The sequence below is a fragment of the Bombina bombina genome, chromosome 7, assembly GCF_027579735.1.
Source record: "Bombina bombina isolate aBomBom1 chromosome 7, aBomBom1.pri, whole genome shotgun sequence".
NCBI lineage: Eukaryota > Metazoa > Chordata > Amphibia > Anura > Bombinatoridae > Bombina > Bombina bombina.
The window spans coordinates 497,870,698-497,891,586 of NC_069505.1; the positions used below are offsets into that span (position 1 = coordinate 497,870,698).

At 38.5% G+C, this 20,889-nt stretch overlaps 1 protein-coding gene across 1 annotated transcript in view; it reads left to right on the forward strand.

Annotated features, from left to right (window-relative positions):
- The window catches only part of LOC128666861 (cytochrome P450 2A4), a 43,842-nt gene that overhangs the window by 15,470 nt on the left and 7,483 nt on the right, over nt 1–20,889 (forward strand). The window contains exon 5 of the mRNA XM_053721662.1: nt 6,580–6,740. Within this exon, the coding sequence (XP_053577637.1) occupies nt 6,580–6,740 (161 nt within the window). The remainder of the gene's footprint in view (nt 1–6,579; nt 6,741–20,889) is intronic.

A 20,889-nucleotide genomic window follows, 5' to 3' on the forward strand; every position in this document is an offset into this window, starting at 1 on the left:
TGTGGGATATTCTCCTTCCCAACAGGAAGTTGCAAGAGGACACCCACAGCAGAGCTGTCTATATAGCTCCTCCCCTAACTGCCACCCCCAGTCATTCTCTTGCAAGCTCTCGACAAGAAAGGAAGTATCAAGAGATATGTGGTGACTTAGTGTAGTTTTACCTTCAATCAAAAGTTTGTTATTTTTAAATGGTACCGGCGATGTACTGTTTCACTCTCAGGCAGAAATTGGAAGAAGAATCTGCCTGGAGGTTGATGATCTTAGCGGTTTGTAACTAAGATCCATTCCTGTTCTCACACATAACTGAAGAGTATGGAAAGAAAACTTCAGTTGGGGGGACGGTTGGCAAATCACCTGATTTGAGGCATGTTCAGTATATTTTTTTCTAGAGAGATAAGGTCTAGAAAATGCTGACAGTGCCTGATATATTTGAGGTAACCTGATACAGTGATTTAACAGCGACTGGGATCATGCTTACAACATAAGGGTAATTTTTATGTTAACCCTCATAGTACTTAGTGTTAAAACGTTTGCATTACTTAACAGAAAAAAAGTTTTTTCTCTGAGGGTGATAAATCTTTATTTTGGGGCCTAGTTTTCCACATGGCTGTTATTTTACTCCTAGGAGTAGTTTTTTATGGCCCTCTGACTGTGAGTGCATGGTGGGAGGGGCCTATTTTCGCGCACTTTATGTGCAGTTGTTATACAGACTGAGACATCCAGCTTCTCTAAAGGAGTCCTCTGGCATCTAGGACCACTATGGAGGGGTTCTTTCCTGCAAAAATCGCGTTTAAGGGAAGGTAGGAGCCACAGTAGAGCTGTGGCAGTGTGTTTGACTGTTTTTTAACGGTGTTACCGTTTTTCTAATCCGTTTTGGGGCCTAAGGGGGTAATCATCCATTTGCAAGTGGGTGCAATGCTGCTTTAGTCTCTTGTACACACTGTAAAAATTTTGTAGAGTTTACTGCTTTTTAACACTGATTTGCAGTTTATATGGTAGTTTTTTTCTCTTAAAGGTACAGTACCGTTTTTGTTTAATTGCTTTTCACATTTATTAAAGTGTTTTCCAAGCTTGCTGGTCTCATTACTAGTCTGTTAAACATGTCTGACATAGAAGAAACTCCTTGTTCATTATGTTTAGAAGCCATTGTGGAACCCCCTATTAGAATGTGTACCAAATGCATTGACCTTTCTATAAGTTATAAAGACCATATTATGGCTTTTAAAGATTTATCACCAGAGGTTTCTCAGACTGACAAAGGGAGATTATGCCATCTAACTCTCCCCATGTGTCAGAACCTATAACTCCCGCTCAAGTGACGCCAAGTACGCCAAGTACATCTGGCGCGTCCACTGCGTTTACTTTACAGGACATGGCGGCAGTTATGAATCATACTCTCACAGAGGTATTGTCCAAACTGCCAGGGTTACAAGGAGAGCGAGACAGCTCTGGGGCTAGAATAAATACAGAGCTCTCTGACGCTTTAGTAGCTATGTCTGATATACCCTCACAATGTACAGAAGTCGAAGCAGGAGAGCTTCTATCTGTGGGTGACATTTCTGATTCAGGGAAGGCGTTACTTCAGGCTGACTCTGAAATGACAGCATTTAAATTTAAACTTGAACACCTCCGCGTGTTGCTCAGGGAGGTTTTAGCGACTCTGGATGACTGTGACACCATTGTAGTCCCAGAGAAGTTGTGTAAAATGGACAAATACTTTGCTGTGCTTGTTTACACTGATGTTTTTCCAATCCCTAAGAGGTTTTCAGAAATTATTACGAAGGAATGGGATAGACCAGGTGTACCGTTCTCTCCCCCTCCTGCCTTTAAAAAGATGTTTCCCATAGATGCCGCTACACAGGACTTGTGGCAGACGGTCCCTAAGGTGGAGGGAGCAGTCTCTACCCTAGCTTAACGTACAACTATTCCCGTCGAGGACAGTTGTGCTTTCCTAGATCCAATGGATAAAAAACTAGAGGGTTTCCTTAAGAAAATCTTTATACAACAAGGTTTTATTCTCCAGCCTCTTGCATGCATTGCCCCAGTCACTGCTGCAGCGGCTTTCTGGTTCGAGTCTCTTGAAGAGGCTCTACAGGTGGAGACCCTGTTGGATGATGTCCTAGACAGGCTTAAAACTCTTAAGTTAGCCAATTCATTTATTTCTGACGCCGTTTTTCATTTAACAAAGCTAACGGCTAAGAATTCAGGTTTTGCCATTCAGGCGCGTAGGGCGCTATGGCTTAAATCATGGTCAGCTGACGTTACTTCAAAGTCTAAGCTTCTTAACATCCCCTTCAAAGGGCAGACGCTATTCGGGCCTGGATTGAAGGAGATCATTTCTGATATTACTGGAGGAAAAGGCCACGCCCTTCCCCAGGATAGGTCCAACAAATCAAGGACCAAACAGACCAATTTTCGTTCCTTTCGAAACTTCAAGAGTGGCGCAGCTTCAACTTCCTCTGCTGCAAAACAAGAAGGAAATTTTGCCCAGTCCAAGCCAGTCTGGAGACCTGATCAGGCTTGGAACAAGGGAAATCAGGCCAAAAAACCTGCTGCTGCCTCTAAGACAGCATGAAGGAGTAGCCCCCGATCCGGGACCGGATCTAGTTGGAAGCAGACTTTCTCTCTTCGCCCAGGCTTGGGCAAGAGACGTCCAGGATCCCTGGGCTCTGGAGATTGTTTCCCAGGGATATCTTCTGGATTTCAAAGCCTCGACTCCAAAGGGGAGATTTCATCTCTCACAATTATCTGCAAACCAGATAAAGAGAGAGGCATTCTTACGTTGTGTTCAAGACCTTCTGGTCATGGGAGTGATCCACCCAGTTCCAAGGGAGGAACAGGGGCAGGGATTCTATTCAAATCTGTTCTTAGTTCCCAAAAAAGAGGGAACTTTCAGACCAATCTTGGATCTCAAGATCCTAAACAAATTTCTCAGGGTCCCATCCTTCAAGATGGAGACTATTCGAACCATCCTACCTATGATCCAGGAGGGTCAATATATGACTACCATGGATCTAAAGGATGCTTATCTCCACATTCCGATACACAGAGATCATCATCGGTTTCTCAGGTTTGCCTTCCTAGACAGGCATTACCAGTTTGTGGCTCTTCCCTTCGGGTTAGCCACGGCACCAAGAATCTTTACGAAGGTTCTAGGGTCCCTACTGGCAGTTCTAAGGCCATGAGGCATAGCGGTGGCTCCTTACCTAGACAACATTCTGATACAGGCGTCGACTTTTAAAATCGCCAAGTCCCATACGGATATTGTTCTGGCATTCCTGAGGTCTCACGGGTGGAAGGTGAACGAAGAAAAGAGTTCTCTCTCCCCTCTCACAAGAGTTTCCTTCCTAGGAACTCTGATAGGTTCAGTAGAAATGAAGATTTTTCTGACAGAAGTCAGGTTGTCAAAGCTTCTAACTTCCTGCCATGCTCTTTATTCCACTTCTCAGCCGTCAGTGGCTCAGTGTATGGAAGTAATCGGCTTAATGGTAGCGGCAATGGACATAGTTCCGTTTGCCCGCCTACATCTCAGACCGCTGCAACTTTGCATGCTCAGTCAGTGGAATGGGGATTGTCCCCACTGCTAAATCTGGATCAGGATACCAGGGATTCTCTTCTCTGGTGGCTATCTCGGGTCCATCTGTCCAGGGGAATGAGCTTCCGCAGGCCAGAATGGACTATAGTGACGACAGATGCCAGCCTTCTGGGCTGGGGCACAGTCTGGAACTCCCTGAAGGCTCAGGGCTCGTGGTCTCATGAGGAAGCCCTCCTTCTGATAAACATTCTGGAACTAAGAGCGATATTCAATGCTCTTCAGGCTTGGCCTCAGCTAGCGGAGGTCAGGTTCATCAGATTTCAGTCGGACAATATCACGACTGTGGCCTATATCAACCATCAGGGGGGAACAAGAAGCCCCCTGGCAATGTTGGAGGTTTCAAAGATAATTCTATGGGCAGAGGTTCACTCTTGCCATCTTTCAGCTATCCATATCCCAGGAGTAGAGAACTGGCAGGCGGATTTTTTAAGTCGGCAGACTTTTCATCCGGGGGAGTGGGAGCTCCATCCGGAGGTATTTGCCCAGTTGATTCAACTATGGGGCAAACCAGAACTGGATCTCATGGCGTCTCGTCAGAACGCCAAGCTTCCTCGTTACGGGTCCAGGTCCAGGGACCCCAAGGCAGCGCTGATCGATGCTCTAGCAGCGCCCTGGTCCTTCAGCCTGGCTTATGTGTTTCCACCATTTCCTCTGCTCCCTCGGCTGATTGCCAAGATCAAGCAGGAGAGAGCTTCAGTGATTTTGATAGCTCCTGCGTGGCCACGCAGGACTTGATATGCAGATCTGGTGTAAATGTCATCCTTTCCACCATGGACTCTGCCGCTAAGGCAGGACCTTCTACTTCAAGGTCCTTTCAAACATCCAAATCTATTTTCTCTGCGTCTGACTGCTTGGAGATTGAACGCTTGATTCTATCGAAGCGTGGTTTTTCCGAATCGGTCATTGATACCTTAATTCAGGCTCGAAAGCCTGTCACCAGGGAAATCTATCATAAGATATGGTGTAAATATCTTCACTGGTGTGAATCCAAGGGTTACTCATGGAGTAAAGTCAGGATTCCTAGAATCTTATCCTTTCTCCAAGAGGGTTTGGAGAAAGGATTATCTGCTAGTTCCTTAAAGGGACAGATTTCTGCTCTGTCTATTCTTTTGCACAAACGTCTGGCTGAGGTTCCAGACGTTCAGGCGTTTTGTCAGGCTTTAGTTAGAATCAAGCCTGTGTTTAAACCTGTTGCTTCGCCATGGAGTTTAAATTTTGTTCTTAAAGTTCTTCAAGGGGTTCCATTTGAACCTTTGCATTCCATAGATATTAAACTTTTATCTTGGAAAGTTCTGTTTTTAGTAGCTATCTCCTCGGCTCGAAGAGTTTCGGAGTTATCTGCTTTACAGTGTGATTCCCCTTATCTGATTTTCCATGCAGATAAGGTAGTTTTGCGTACCAAACCTGGGTTTCTTCCTAAGGTAGTATCTAATAAGAATATCAATCAGGAGATTGTTGTTCCTTCATTATGTCCTAATCCTTCCTCAAAGAAGGAACGTCTTTTACACAATCTTGATGTGGTTCGTGCTTTAAAGTTTTATTTACAAGCTACTAAGGATTTTCGTCAAACATCTGCTTTGTTTGTTGTCTACTCTGGACAGAGGAGAGGCCAAAAGGCTTCGGCAACTTCTCTTTCTTTTTGGCTAAGAAGCATAATCCGCTTAGCTTATGAGACTGCTGGCCAGCAGCCTCCTGAAAGAATTACAGCTCATTCCACTAGAGCGGTGGCTTCCACATGGGCTTTTAAAAAGGAGGCCTCTGTTGAACAGATTTGTAAGGCGGCGACTTGGTCTTCGCTTCATACTTTTTCTAAATTCTACAAATTCGATACTTTTGCTTCTTCGGAGGCTATTTTTGGGAGAAAGGTCTTACAGGCAGTGGTGCCCTCTGTTTAAGTGCCTGCCTTGTCCCTCCCTTCATCCGTGTCCTAAAGCTTTGGTATTGGTATCCCACAAGTAATGGATGAACCCGTGGACTGGATACACCTTTACAAGAGAAAACAAAATTTATGCTTACCTGATAAATTTATTTCTCTTGTGGTGTATCCAGTCCACGGCCCGCCCTGTCATTTTAAGGCAGGTGTTTTTTAATTTTAAACTACAGTCACCACTGCACCCTATAGTTTCTCCTTTTTTCTTGCTTGTCTTCGGTCGAATGACTGGGGGTGGCAGTTAGGGGAGGAGCTATATAGACAGCTCTGCTGTGGGTGTCCTCTTGCAACTTCCTGTTGGGAAGGAGAATATCCCACAAGTAATGGATGAACCCGTGGACTGGATACACCACAAGAGAAATAAATTTATCAGGTAAGCATAAATTTAGTTTTTTTTCTATTACAACCTAAAAAGCATGTATGGGACCCTCTTTCAAATGTGGATACCTTTGATATCAATTTAATAAAGTGATTACAGTAGAAAAAGTGGTCACCTGGCTATTTCCAATGTTGTTTACTTAATCCTGATAAAAGTAGATATTTTTAACATGCTTAGCAGCCTACTCACATGCAATGAAACAGAAATATAATAATGGTATATTCAGAATCTGTCACTCACTAAAATATGACTTACAATAGTGTTTAAAACTAAAGGGACATTTCTTTCAGGATGCAGATAAAGGATGCAATTGTAAACAACTTTCCAAATTATTTGTGTTATCGATCTGTCTTTGTTCTCTTGGTATCCTTTGTTGAAAAGCACAACTAGGTTGGTTAGATTCCCAATGCACTACTGGGAGCTAGATGGTGACTGCACATATATTTTTCGTCATTAGCTAACCCTTTTTGATCTGCTAGCTCCCAGTTTTAGATTGTTGATCTGTCAACAAAGAATACAGAGAGAATTAAGCAAATTTGATTTGAAAGTAAATTGGAAAGCTGTTTAAAATGTTATGCTTGTTTTGATTCATGAAGAGGGGAAAAAAATGGGTTTCATATTTCTTTAAACAGACGTTTGTTTTTCTAACAACTAACTTTGTGAATCTATTGACAGATACCTCATTTGATCCAACTCACCAGCTGGGGTTGTCTGTCTCCAACATCATCTGCTCCATTGTCTTTGGTGAGCGATTTGACTACAAAGACAAGAAGTTTACCTCTCTTCTGTTCAACTTGAGAGAAGTATCAAAAATCCTCAACTCTAACTCTGGACAGGTCAGTCTTGAAGGTGATAAATGTATAGAAGCGGGGAAAACATAGTGATTTTCCTTTCACACTACTGTAAATCATTCAACCATCAATTTTCAATATTTATCATTGTTTGCGCGCTAAAATGCGAGAAAAGGAGATTTAATTTATAGCAATGATGCGGAAATTTAGCCCAAATAGATTCTTAGGAGGTGAAGAAAATAATGGAGACCAGACCAAAATATGCAAACAAATGGGAAACCTGTTTTATAGGCTGATCTTTTATTACTGGAAACACAACTCTTAAAACATAATGATGTTTTCAAAGTTTTATTGGAACATGCAGGTCCAAGCAAACACAGGCGACGTTTCAGGTCCGATCATCCTTACGCATGCCGTAGAAATACACATCTAACATAGGGTTAGATTACGAGGGGAGTTTGCACACAAGCGATATCAGGTTTTTTAGATTATGTGCAGGTTAAATTACGCTGGTGTTTCAAGTTGAAAGTAAACGTGATGGCTTGAGGGCAATCACGATTTACGCTAGAATGATTACCAGGAATTTCCAATGATGGCATACAAAAGCGTACCAAATTTGAGAGATAGATTATTAAAGACCAACATAGGTAGTTGCAAACAATTAAGCCAGAGTTATATTTTATCTAACGACTATGGTTGTTATCCATGTTTGAACTGTGGCAATTGTAACTCTGTGATTAGAGGTAAAGCGTTTTTGCATCCAAGAAGAGGTCACAAATATCAAATAAATGATTATTATACATGTAATTCTACCTATGTCATCTATTTGATTAAATGCCCCTGTTGAAAAATGTACATAGGGGAAATGACTAGTAGGGTACGTGATAGGATTAACGAACATCGGTCCAATATTAGATGTAAAAATAAGGAGACCCCTGTTTCTTCACACTTTCTAGAAGCTGGACATGCAATAAGCCAGCTTTGCTGGCAGGTTATAGATTGTGGAAATAAACTAAAGAGTTTAGGAGGTGTTTTGGATATGCAAACTAGACACAATGATTTCTAAAGGTTTAAACGGTGAGAAAGATATGGCAGTTTTTTTCTCAATAGCAATTGTGTAAATTAATTAAAAAAACAATTACTAACTACTTTACAACTCATCTAATTGATACAATGTTGGTACAAACTGATGAATAAAGTTATGTCCTTCTGTTTTTAATAGTTTAATTATTCAATTGTTGTAATGTTTAGCCACTAGGTGGCGCTATAAGAATGCAATAGTGATATCCTAGGTAATACTGTATATGGTTTGAGAATGGTTTGTTTTTGTTGGTATTTGGGTGTGTTTTAAACACAATGTCAGATGTAGTGTATATTTGTATCACCTGTGATGCCTTGGACCTGGATGTTCCAATAAATCTTTGAAAACGTAATTGTGCTATGAGAGTTTTGTTTCTGGATTGAAGCTTTGTGGGGTATTTGAAGCTACAATGTCCCAGCTTGAACATGAGAAAGTAAGGTGGTAAAGTGCTGTAGCTACCTGTGTTTAAATATTTTGTATTACTGCAAGCAGGATTTCCCTTACAGACAGACAGAAGTGCGCACTTGCTGCAGGACACAAATTATATACCAGAAACATTTTTCGATAAGAGATATGTATGTAATTGGTCATTGTTACACCACACTGCATCACTATCTGAGGTGGCAAAATTACAGATAGCAGAACAAAAAACAATAGTAATAATAATCTCTCTAGCAAAACTACATTTTTGGCTACATTTCATGTCAAGTGGGGTTCCTACAAATAAAACTACGTGACAAGCATACCATAGGAAATAGGAGTTTCATAAAACAGTAGCAAGAGACTAATAACAAAAAATAGATAACATTCCCCCCATTGAAGGTGATTTATTGGTTACTAGAGAAATAGGGAAGGAAAGCGATTCAAGGAATTATGGGCCATCAAGATAGGAGATGTCTGTAACCCGTCCCCTTAAGATAGCTCAGGACCGTAGTAAAGCCAATGGGGTTAAAGCGAAGAACAAAGGGAAAGATGATGACCTACAGATGGTGGGTCCAAGGCAGCCTCTAGCTTTAAACCTGTCTCAGAAAGATACCTTCCACTAATCCCCATGATATTGTGATGCTATTTTGGTAACGGGTGTAGGATCCACCTCCAACTTATTACAGAGAGCACCTGGGGGTGCATTAGTGATCCAAATGCCTAGCACTACAAACAAATAGCAGTCATGTTATGGGGTATTACAGACAAGTTTATGGCCAAATACACAGAATAGTCCTGGGGTCGGTTTAGTCTGTTGGGAGTTAACAGGAGTGTTACAGAGAAGGGTGGTCACCCTCAAAACCATTACCACCTCTACCCAGTAGCACTAGTGTACAACACAAGGTTAACAAAACCTAATCTATGTACTCCAGACAGGGCTAAACGCCAGAATAAAAAAGGAGTATAGAACAGTTGACCTCACTCCAGATATAGCCTCCTTTCACTAGTGTGGTCTTCTCACAACTGACCACACCAAGGTTCAGAAAAGAAAAGAATTGGATAGGGAAAGGGGCGCTGAATCGGCAATCTGGTTTAGGAAATCAGAACGATGTAAAATGCCAAATGGATAAAACAAATCGGAGGATGTTAAAAGATCTTATCTGTATAAATCACAATAGAAGTGAAAGTTAAAAAATAGATAAAAATAAAAATAAAAATTAAAAGGTGTAAAATTAAAAATGACAATATTTACATATTAGCTTTCAGTTAAATATTGTCATTTTTAATTTTACACCTTTTAATTTGTATTTTTATTTTTATCTATTTTTTTAACTTTCACTTCTACGATTTTTTCTATTGTGATTTATACAGATAAGATCTTTTAACATCCTCCGATTTGTTTTATCCATTTGGCATTTTACATCGTTCTGATTTCCTAAACCAGATTGCTGATTCAGCGCCCCTTTCCCTATCCAATTCTTTTCAGGGCTAAACACCAGCACCGGCCTCCAATTTGTCACACACAGAACTATTTGTCAAGTATGACATTCTGGAGAGTGCAGGCATAAACAGTTAACAACACAGGGCCTACAGCTACTGTATCCTAATTCCTCTAAGTTCACAAATATTTATCTCTTGACACAAGCAATGCTACTTGCCTAGCTGTGACAACAGGGAGAGTGTGGCACTAAAGGGTTAACCTCACAGGATTTCCCAATTCCTTTAGGGCCTACGAGTCATCCCAATTAACCACCAAATACAACCTAACCTTCCCCAAACATGAACTTCTAGTGTCTGCCACCACCCAAAAGCTTATTATTTAGTGCTTTTTGGGACTGGCACTCAATTTCAATTGCATTAACACTTAAATAAAAACAAATATATAAAAATAACACTTCAGTAACGTTAATCCCAAGCCCACGGAAGCCATGAATTCAGTTTCTAGAGCGCAAAGACAGATCTGATTAAACTTATAGTTTTATCTGACAAAGGGTCACAGTGCAAAAACAATGACAAAGAAATACATGAAAGTAGATGGTATATGTATAAAAAAGGGTAATTAAACAACAGACCATTTAAAATGAAATATTGTGAAGATTTCCCATAATCCTTTGCAGTTGGTGTATTTCTTGATGTAAGTATTATGAAGTCTAATTGTGTTACAATCGCATACTATTTTTTACACAACCCTGCTCAGCTTACACTATCTCAGGCTGAACAGGTTATGTCTGTTGAATTTATGATATTAGTCCTAAGGACACAGACCAAGTGCCCATTGTGCCTGCTACATGTAAAATTATGTCATATTATTTTTCATGACGGAATTAACAATCAATAGACACTGAACACCCCATACCTCAGTTAAAGTGGCTGTAATTTTTCAGGTAGCCTCTTAGCGCTTATCCATACCCAGGCATGATTGGACTTATTTTAATCCCCACTTATACAAATACACAATAAAAATATCTTATATATTTTATAAATATTTTAAATATATAAGGCCGATATGGCTTATAAATGAGCAGTAGTTTTGATAAGTGGTTCTGATAAGTTTTCTATTTAGTTCTCTTTATAAGGTAAGTTCTCAATAGCTATTTCAGTCAATGTGGTAAATAGGGTTTAGACAGCAATACTGGCAGCGTCAACAATATATAGCAATTGATGAATCCAATAAATTGCACTTTCTGGTAGAGTGAATAAAGTTCCAGGCTTTACCTCAATTATCCAGACCAATCTTCCGGACGGACTTACTCTCTCTAAGCCCCGACCGGGAACGTGAATCACCTTGTTTAGGCGTCCGGGTCTTTCTAACACTGCTGACAGCGATACTTTCCTCCTTCAGCGTGTGACGTTAGTGTAGGTTGTCACGTGGACACGAACCATCCAATCAGATGAGGAGTTTCCCCTCTGTCAGTCCCAATGCGGGAAATTCAAAAAACTCAGAGCGCTCTGGTTTGCTTACGGGTGAATGAAGAATCCACAGGTTCACAAGAAAACATCTACCCGTTTCAGCCCGTTACAGGCCTTTATCAAGATGTGGAACCTGGTTATGCGTTGCCTTTATATAGTCTTCTCAATTACCTTGCTTCTTTAGCTAATTAAATATTTAGCGTAATGCCAGTATATCTCTTGTTCATTTAAAGGAACACTGCTCATAAAGACCATGCTTCATTTTTAAGTATCAAAAGATATATATATTCTCTGATGATTAAATTAATACAAAAAGACTCATAAAAGTTTAAAAATGTCATAGTAAATACTGTACATAAAAGCAGGTAAACTTAATCATTCAAAATCAACTTTATCCTAAAAGATGTATATATAAAAAATAAAAAAATAAAAAATATATATGTGATAACTTGTGTTTGTATTCATTAAAATCTAAAACAGGTTTTATAAATTTATCTGTCTATTATTTTTCGTACATACAAATAATAAAATAATTCAGCCTATTATATATTAGCTCAAATTGTTCATTATAAGAGAACATTGGTCATATTAAAAACGGGAGGAGGGGACAGATATTTCATTTACTAAATCATATATATCCTAAAAAAACTATTAATAAATAGGGTAAATGTAATCTAAAATTAATGTGAAAACATATATAAAAGATACATATAAAACCTAAATAGTTTTTTGGATAAAAACCTCATAACCCATTCTAATAATATATTAGTTATATCCATTTCATATTAGCACAGATAGTTCATTATACCAGGTCAAAAGACTGTAATTAAAAACCATATTAAAAATCATATTAAAAATCATATTTAAAAGATGTGGGGTCCATAATTCATTTTAATTTAATTTCAAGACATTTTTATCTTTAAAAAATATATATATATGTGTAAAATCGGGTAAAAAAATATATAAAGCTAATTTGAAAACCAGTATAATTCGTAAAAATCTGGTTACTATACTTAATTGTTAATGTAGAAATGGATTGAGGTCTAATTCCATATTTAGCCCTTCTGGTACCAGTGAACCGAAGTAGTAAATTAATTCTGCCTCTTTATATAGAATCTGTTTTTCATAGTCTCCACCTCTACCATCTCTTTTAACTTTTTTTATACCCCACCACCGGAGATCTTTAACATTCTTCGCATGGCATTCTTTAAAATGTTTGGATACAAAATGACCCTCAAATCCATTCTTAATGTTGTTAACATGGTCTCTAATTCGGTCTCTCAATTTTCTCTGGGTCTGACCTAAATATTGCCTATTACACGAACACTGAAGAAGATAAATCACCCCTTTATCGCTACATCTAATAAGATCATGAATTATATTTGTGTGTTCCCTTGTGCTAGATTTAACTTCCTTAATTTTTGTACTATATTTACATGCCACACAACTATAGCATGGAAAAAATCCTTTTAATTTAGACCCAGTAAGATCTAAATCAGTCTGATTAGTATTTTTCCTATACATACTAGGTGCTAAATTGTTTTTTAAATTTTTAGCTTTGGTATAAATAATCTCTGGGTGTTTTTTCACGTGGTCTCCTAGGATATGGTCATTCTTTATAAGATGCCAGTGTCTATTTAATATAGTCTTCATGTATCCATGTTGAGCATTAAATCTGGTGACAAAAGGTATGTTTAATTTTTTCATCTGTTTTCAATGAACAGATGAAAAAATTAAACATACCTTTTGTCACCAGATTTAATGCTCAACATGGATACATGAAGACTATATTAAATAGACACTGGCATCTTATAAAGAATGACCATATCCTAGGAGACCACGTGAAAAAACACCCAGAGATTATTTATACCAAAGCTAAAAATTTAAAAAACAATTTAGCACCTAGTATGTATAGGAAAAATACTAATCAGACTGATTTAGATCTTACTGGGTCTAAATTAAAAGGATTTTTTCCATGCTATAGTTGTGTGGCATGTAAATATAGTACAAAAATTAAGGAAGTTAAATCTAGCACAAGGGAACACACACATATAATTCATGATCTTATTAGATGTAGCGATAAAGGGGTGATTTATCTTCTTCAGTGTTCGTGTAATAGGCAATATTTAGGTCAGACCCAGAGAAAATTGAGAGACCGAATTAGAGACCATGTTAACAACATTAAGAATGGATTTGAGGGTCATTTTGTATCCAAACATTTTAAAGAATGCCATGCGAAGAATGTTAAAGATCTCCGGTGGTGGGGTATAAAAAAAGTTAAAAGAGATGGTAGAGGTGGAGACTATGAAAAACAGATTCTATATAAAGAGGCAGAATTAATTTACTACTTCGGTTCACTGGTACCAGAAGGGCTAAATATGGAATTAGACCTCAATCCATTTCTACATTAACAATTAAGTATAGTAACCAGATTTTTACGAATTATACTGGTTTTCAAATTAGCTTTATATATTTTTTTACCCGATTTTACACATATATATATATTTTTTAAAGATAAAAATGTCTTGAAATTAAATTAAAATGAATTATGGACCCCACATCTTTTAAATATGATTTTTAATATGATTTTTAATATGGTTTTTAATTACAGTCTTTTTTTTTTTTTTTTTTTTTTTAACAAATTTTTTTATTGAGGTTCTTTACCAAACAAACAAGTATTGCTTTTCCATACATAGTAAAAAGGTAAATAGGTTATTACAGAGTAAGCTGCCAAAACAAGGTCACATAGGTACATGGTATAATTAAATGACAGATTACCCATTAGATATAAACAATAAACTCTGTTCAAACAATAAACCTGCTGCAAGATATAAGCAGCCACATAGGGACCGCCAAGAAATTGTAGTACAATATAGGGCAGGAAAGCAGCAATGTGATAGGGCCACTCATGGACCCCTAATGAAGAACCTCTATTTTATGTTTTTAAAGCTATAACTGTAAATAACCAAGTAAATATCAAATATAGATTAAATAAAGGTAATACAGTAAGACAATTTTTACGGTGTATGAATAGGATGAACTTTAAATTGAGTAGGTTTAAGGCTGGGAGAGTTGTTAGATTTAAAACTTTTAACTCAATTTGTAAGCGAAGCTGATCATTTTGATTATGCTAAAAAAAAGAGGGATAAAGTCAACACTGTGGGGAAATGAAAAGCTGCAAGTAAAAAAGTAGAGATGGTTGCGGTACTAGTTAGAGAGACCGCATAGATAGTCCTCCTGAATTAGGAGGCATATTATGGTGGGGGGAGGGGAGGTGATATTATGGGGAGAAGGTGGTCATTATAGCGTACTAAGTTGTTGGTATAGTAATTAGATAATAGATTAAGATTACTCCTAGGTCAAGGGAGCCATGGATTCTGTATTAACAAAATTGGCGAAGTGCATGGGATTTATTCGAAATGTAGTACATAGGGAGGGCATAAGTGGTAATTATAGAAATGCAGGACCTGCCTGCACTAGAAGCACTATGTTTAATAAGGATTAGGTGATGCAGTATATGAGAAGGGAGGGGAAGAGGGCCTGTAGGTATAGTAAGTAATATGGATTCATAGCTTACATTGTTACAATATTTGCAGGTAATCAGAAAGAATAAAGACATGGCTCTGCGTGTAATAGAACTAAGTCAGCGGGGGATCTTTACAGTAAAAAAGAAAAAAAAAAAAAGACACACTAACTTGCTGAACCGTGGGAGACTGTCCCTATATTAATATGGGACCTCTAATTGGGGATAGAGCTAGCGACACACTCTGAGTGACTTAGATAAATATATAGCAGACCCCAGATCAAAGTCATGGTGTACTGCACCTTCCTATATAAGCGTTTCTGTACATAGAAATGCACAAAGGTTATATAGACGTGTCTCCTCGGCCGCTGGGGACACGCCACTTGATATAAGGCACATATTTAAATGTAAATGTGAGGGGGCAGATAAAGGCACGCTAGAAACATGATCCATGGTGAGCACTGATAGTAAGAGCATTCTTGTTCAGTCAGACTAGTAACACATCTATACATAAGTAACTCCACTCCACATGAATACTAATAACAATAATATATAACAAACAAGGGTATCAAGCTTGGGAAAGGTACAAATATGACAGGAGTATTTATGCAGATCTAACAGTGGTCTCATTTCTAAATGTATTACTACAGTATAACATAATGTACGCTCAGATATATGGGAATTAGAGCCTTATTTTCTAGTTAGCAGATATGTAATACAAAAGCAAAATTAAGCTAGAAATAGGGCAGAATCTGGGAGAATAAACCTATATCTGACGATTATCATTCTGTTTGAGAGGCTACACATATTTGGTTTGTGATAGCTTATAAACATACACACTTTTATGCTACCTCTGGTTAATATGGGCAGCAGTAGGGAGAGGCTTGCTCCTCAGGTGCAGGAAAGTGGAGCATTGCTTAGTTCAAAAACTATAGGAACAGTAACATTTCTATTACCAGGCATGCTGTTGCTAGGCTGCACTGCAATAAAGTTTTGAAAACATTTTACATATCTATGGTAGTGTATCTAGGGTCACATGCGGTCTCCCTGGTTGGTTCTGCGTAAACGGCTATAAGTATATTATAGCTATAGGGTTTAGTTGGTACAGGTGTCTGAACATGTTAAGTGCAATCTCTAAACAGACATTGTAAAACAGTACAGTTGTAACTCTGTAGAGGGAAATACTAGAAATTTAAACACATAGACAGTACAGGAAATGTCCCAATGTCTCTTGAGTAAATTACCATGGGAAGAGCCAACAGTGCAAACATTAAAGCATTAGGTAGATTGAATGCACATCTGCAATATTCCGTGCCATTTGTAAGAAACATATATTAAAGCCAGGGACCTAATAAAAAAAAAAAAAAAGAAAGATACAAGCATAAAGATGTATGTCCCCAGATAGAGCCAGTATTAGCATAATGAAAAAGAGTGTCACTTTATTCTCTGTCGCTACAAGTGTCTCTTATGGGACATAGATGGAAAGATGATTAGCAAAAACTGTGTCTTGCCCTTAGAGTCCAGTGTGATGGCAGGATCCACTGTATTCTGGGCTATTTGCGCTATGTCTCTTACCCCTCTCCAGTAGTCGTGAGCTCATACATAGTTAGTGTTCTCTACTGCAAGCATGTATTCACAAGTATGGACATCTGCAAGTGTATATGTAAACCCTCACAGCTTGTGGCTTACCACCAGGATCCCAATGTCTCAGCAGGGCAAATATGCAAACCCTCACAGCTTGTGGCCTACCATCTGGGTCCCAGTGACACAGCAGGGAGTGGATTATGCTGAGCGTTGCGCCATCCTGTAATGGAGTCGGTGGGTGTTGCCCCAAGGCATGGGGGAGAGCATGCAGGGATGCTAGAGCTGTATCTAAAGTTGCGCTGTGTAGCTTCAGAGACCCGCTGCCATGGTCGGATGTCGAGACCGGTGCAAGAGCTTCAGGTGGGGTTGTACTAGTATGTGGGGGGATTTCCATAGCCGCGGCAAGATTTACCTCCCTTCTAGCCTCTGGATAGCCAAGATGACCTGGATCTTTTGCTACACCGCCGTCTTGATCCATTGTAGCTGTGTTACAGGCTGGGGGTGAGCGCCGGGGCCCCTTAGCGCCACCCCCACCGCATTCAGGCAGGACGGGCTCAGTGAAGTCGGGCTGCCGAAGTTGGTTACCGCCATCTTTGCTATGCGCAGCATATAGCTTGTCAGCCAAGGAAGCGTGGTGGTGTTCAAGTAAGAGCCGCAGCTCCTCCAAAAAGCAGGCCGAGATACTCATTTTGCGAGTTGGGGTGGAAACAGTGGGAAATATAGATTCAATTGCCATGCTAGATAAATGATCAGAGGGCCAAAGGATAGTGTTCTCAATATGGCGGCTCCCTCTCATAGCACCTCGGTGTAGGCCAGCCACAGTGATTCGGTGCAGTCTCACCGGACCCTTAAAAAGTAGATAGGAGCAATATAACAGTTCCTGGGTCTATCTACGTAGGTTTAGGTAATAAAGGGATGCTGTGATACATGAATAGACCCCTGAATTAGGATCTTGGGCCCGGGAGCTACACCAAGACACGTCCGGCCAGCACTGCAGTTGGCTCCGCCCCCCTTAATTACAGTCTTTTGACCTGGTATAATGAACTATCTGTGCTAATATGAAATGTATTTAACTAATATATTATTATAATGGGTTATGAGGTTTTTATCCAAAAAACTATTTAGCTTTTATATGTATCTTTTATATATGTTTTCACATTAATTTTAGATTACATTTACCCTATTTATTAATAGTTTTTTTAGGATATATATGATTTAGTAAATGAAATATCTGTCCCCTCCTCCCGTTTTTAATATGACCAATGTTCTCTTATAATGAACAATTTGAGCTAATATATAATAGGCTGAATTATTTTATTATTTGTATGTACGAAAAATAATAGACAGATAAATTTATAAAACCTGTTTTAGATTTTAATGAATACAAACACAAGTTATCACATATATATTTTTTATTTTTTTATTTTTTATATATACATCTTTTAGGATAAAGTTGATTTTGAATGATTAAGTTTACCTGCTTTTATGTACAGTATTTACTATGACATTTTTAAACTTTTATGAGTCTTTTTGTATTAATTTAATCATCAGAGAATATATATATCTTTTGATACTTAAAAATGAAGCATGGTCTTTATGAGCAGTGTTCCTTTAAATGAACAAGAGATATACTGGCATTACGCTAAATATTTAATTAGCTAAAGAAGCAAGGTAATTGAGAAGACTATATAAAGGCAACGCATAACCAGGTTCCACATCTTGATAAAGGCCTGTAACGGCTGAAAACGCGTAGATGTTTTCTTGTGAACCTGTGGATTCTTCATTCACCCGTAAGCAAACCAGAGCGCTCTGAGTTTTTTGAATTTCCCGCATTGGGACTGACAGAGGGGAAACTCCTCATCTGATTGGATGGTTCGTGTCCACGTGACAACCTACACTAACGTCACACGCTGAAGGAGGAAAGTATCGCTGTCAGCAGTGTTAGAAAGACCCGGACGCCTAAACAAGGTGATTCACGTTCCCGGTCGGGGCTTAGAGAGAGTAAGTCCGTCCGGAAGATTGGTCTGGATAATTGAGGTAAAGCCTGGAACTTTATTCACTCTACCAGAAAGTGCAATTTATTGGATTCATCAATTGCTATATATTGTTGACGCTGCCAGTATTGCTGTCTAAACCCTATTTACCACATTGACTGAAATAGCTATTGAGAACTTACCTTATAAAGAGAACTAAATAGAAAACTTATCAGAACCACTTATCAAAACTACTGCTCATTTATAAGCCATATCGGCCTTATATATTTAAAATATTTATAAAATATATAAGATATTTTTATTGTGTATTTGTATAATTGTGTTTTTATACCACCGGTGGTTAATTGTTGAAATTAATTGTTTATGTATTATTATATGTGATTTATGGATATTATCTCCTTTTTATTAAATTGATCCCTCTTTATATCATAGTAATTTTTAATAAATTTCCCTTTAACCTACCTATATATTTATATAGGCTCTTTTTTATTATTATCATTTTAGGACCTGGGCACTAGAACAGTGGTATATATACATAGTGCCGCTTAAAATACACCCAGCTGTATAGCGTCACACTTATTTGCCTTATATCTTTTAACCCTCGGAATTGCTTTCAGAGTGCAATTCTTTTTTGTGTGTGCAGGTGTATATATTTTAGAGTATTTTAGAGGTTTATTTATTATCTGTCTTATTTTAATCCCCACTTTCACCAGCACCCAAAATATATCTAAATGGATTGACAAAAGTATATGACAAAAGATTGGACTGCACTTGCAACTTTAGTGAAAAAAAACGTATTGCAATGTTTAAAATATGTATCAATTATTCAAAAATAAACCGCTATAATAATAACAATAATACAAGAATATAGACTTGTAGTTTAAAATGAAATAACACACCTATAGTGATAAGTTTTTCTAAAAAAGAAGAAAATACAGCTACAAATATTGGTATAAATACAAGGGCCCCTATTTAAGAAAGGTCTTGCGGACCTGATCCGACACTGCGGATCAGGTCCGCAAGACCTCTCTGAATGCGGAGAGCAATACGCTCTCCGTATTTAGCATTGCACCAGCAGCTCACAAGAGCTGCTGGTGCAACGCCGCCCCTGCAGACTCGCGGCCACCAGCAGGAAGGTGTCAATCAACCCGATCGTACTCGATCCGGTTGATTTCTGGCGATTCCTGTGTGCCTGCTCAGAGCAGGAGGACAGGGTTATGGAGCAGCGGTCTTTGTGACCGCTGCTTCATAACTGCTGTTTCTGGCGAGTCTGAAGACTCGCCAGAAACACGGGTCGTTAAGCTCCTTTCGGAGCTTGATAGATAGGCCCCAAGATGTCAAATTTCAAATATCAAACATAAACCCCAAAGGTTTACTCACAACCAAAATGAACAAGAAACCAATTGCTGCTGATTTACCGGAGGTGTCCTTCGAGCCGCCCGGAGCAGGGTAGAATCCAAAAGAATCTGTGGGAAAATAAAGCGCAACCAGAATCAAGTGTAGGGTATTAAAAATGAAACACGCAACACTACTATATTACACTTAAAAAGTTCACAATCTTTATTGCACGTCAGCTGATTTCAACAGATCTTGGTAAAAGTTCAGGTGAAAGGAAAATTAAGAACAAAGTTAAAAATCCTCCATAAATCCGTAGGTCATAAAACCGTAGTTCATAAAAAAAAAAAAAACACCACTAGCATGGCAGCAGTGGGGGTCTTCTTATTCAGAGCTTGAACACAGAGTTCCTCTTCATGCCGTCACCAGTTGCACACTGAATTTGGAATGCCATGTACCCCTTTCATATAAGGGTACCCTTGCATTCCTATTGGCTGATTAGCATGTTCTAATTCAAATCAACCAATAGAATGAAAGCTTGCAATTCCTTGCAATTTGAGTGCCTGGTCAAGTTAAAAAGAAATCCTCTGTCCTATTAAGTGAACTACGCAAATTGCATATTTACTGTCTTGATACATGTTAACAGTTTGACCTCTTCTGAGGGGGCATGCACAAATTAGGGCCACCAATTCCACAGCTGGGCATTGTAATTAGCTGATAATGTGCTAGCCTCAAAGTATCTTAAAGGGAGCTAGCAATGTTTATCCTGATTTTCTGCTGCCATTTATAACTTTTAAGCTACCATCAAAAATATATAAAGTCATGTCTAAGTTGTCAAGTGGTACGTCAGACAAGTCATAAGAGGGAGACCATAAAACAGCCATAATGTGACTCCCTATTGTCTGGTCAGTCTCTCATTAGAGAAATGTGTTTTTTTTTATTAAGCAGAATATTTTCAGCATGAATCACACATGAAGCTTACCGCCTTTCACTCATGTAGGGGGGAAAAAAGCTTACAATAGCCTAGGAGGCACAAATCTGGAGCTCTAAAAAAGAGCAGATTAAATTAGTTTAAAACATTGTTAAAGGGATACTGAACCCACATTATTTCTTTCGTGATTCAGATAGAGCATGCAATTTTAAGCAACTTTTTAATTTACCCCTATTATCAATTTTTCTTTGCTCTTTTGCTATCTTTATTTGAAAAAGAAAGTCCAGTACCCTGGACAGCACTTGTTTATTGGTGGATGAATTTATACACCAATCAGCAAGAACAACCCAGGTTGTTCACCAAAAATGGTCCGGCATCTAAACTTACATTCTTGCTTTTCAAATAAAGATACC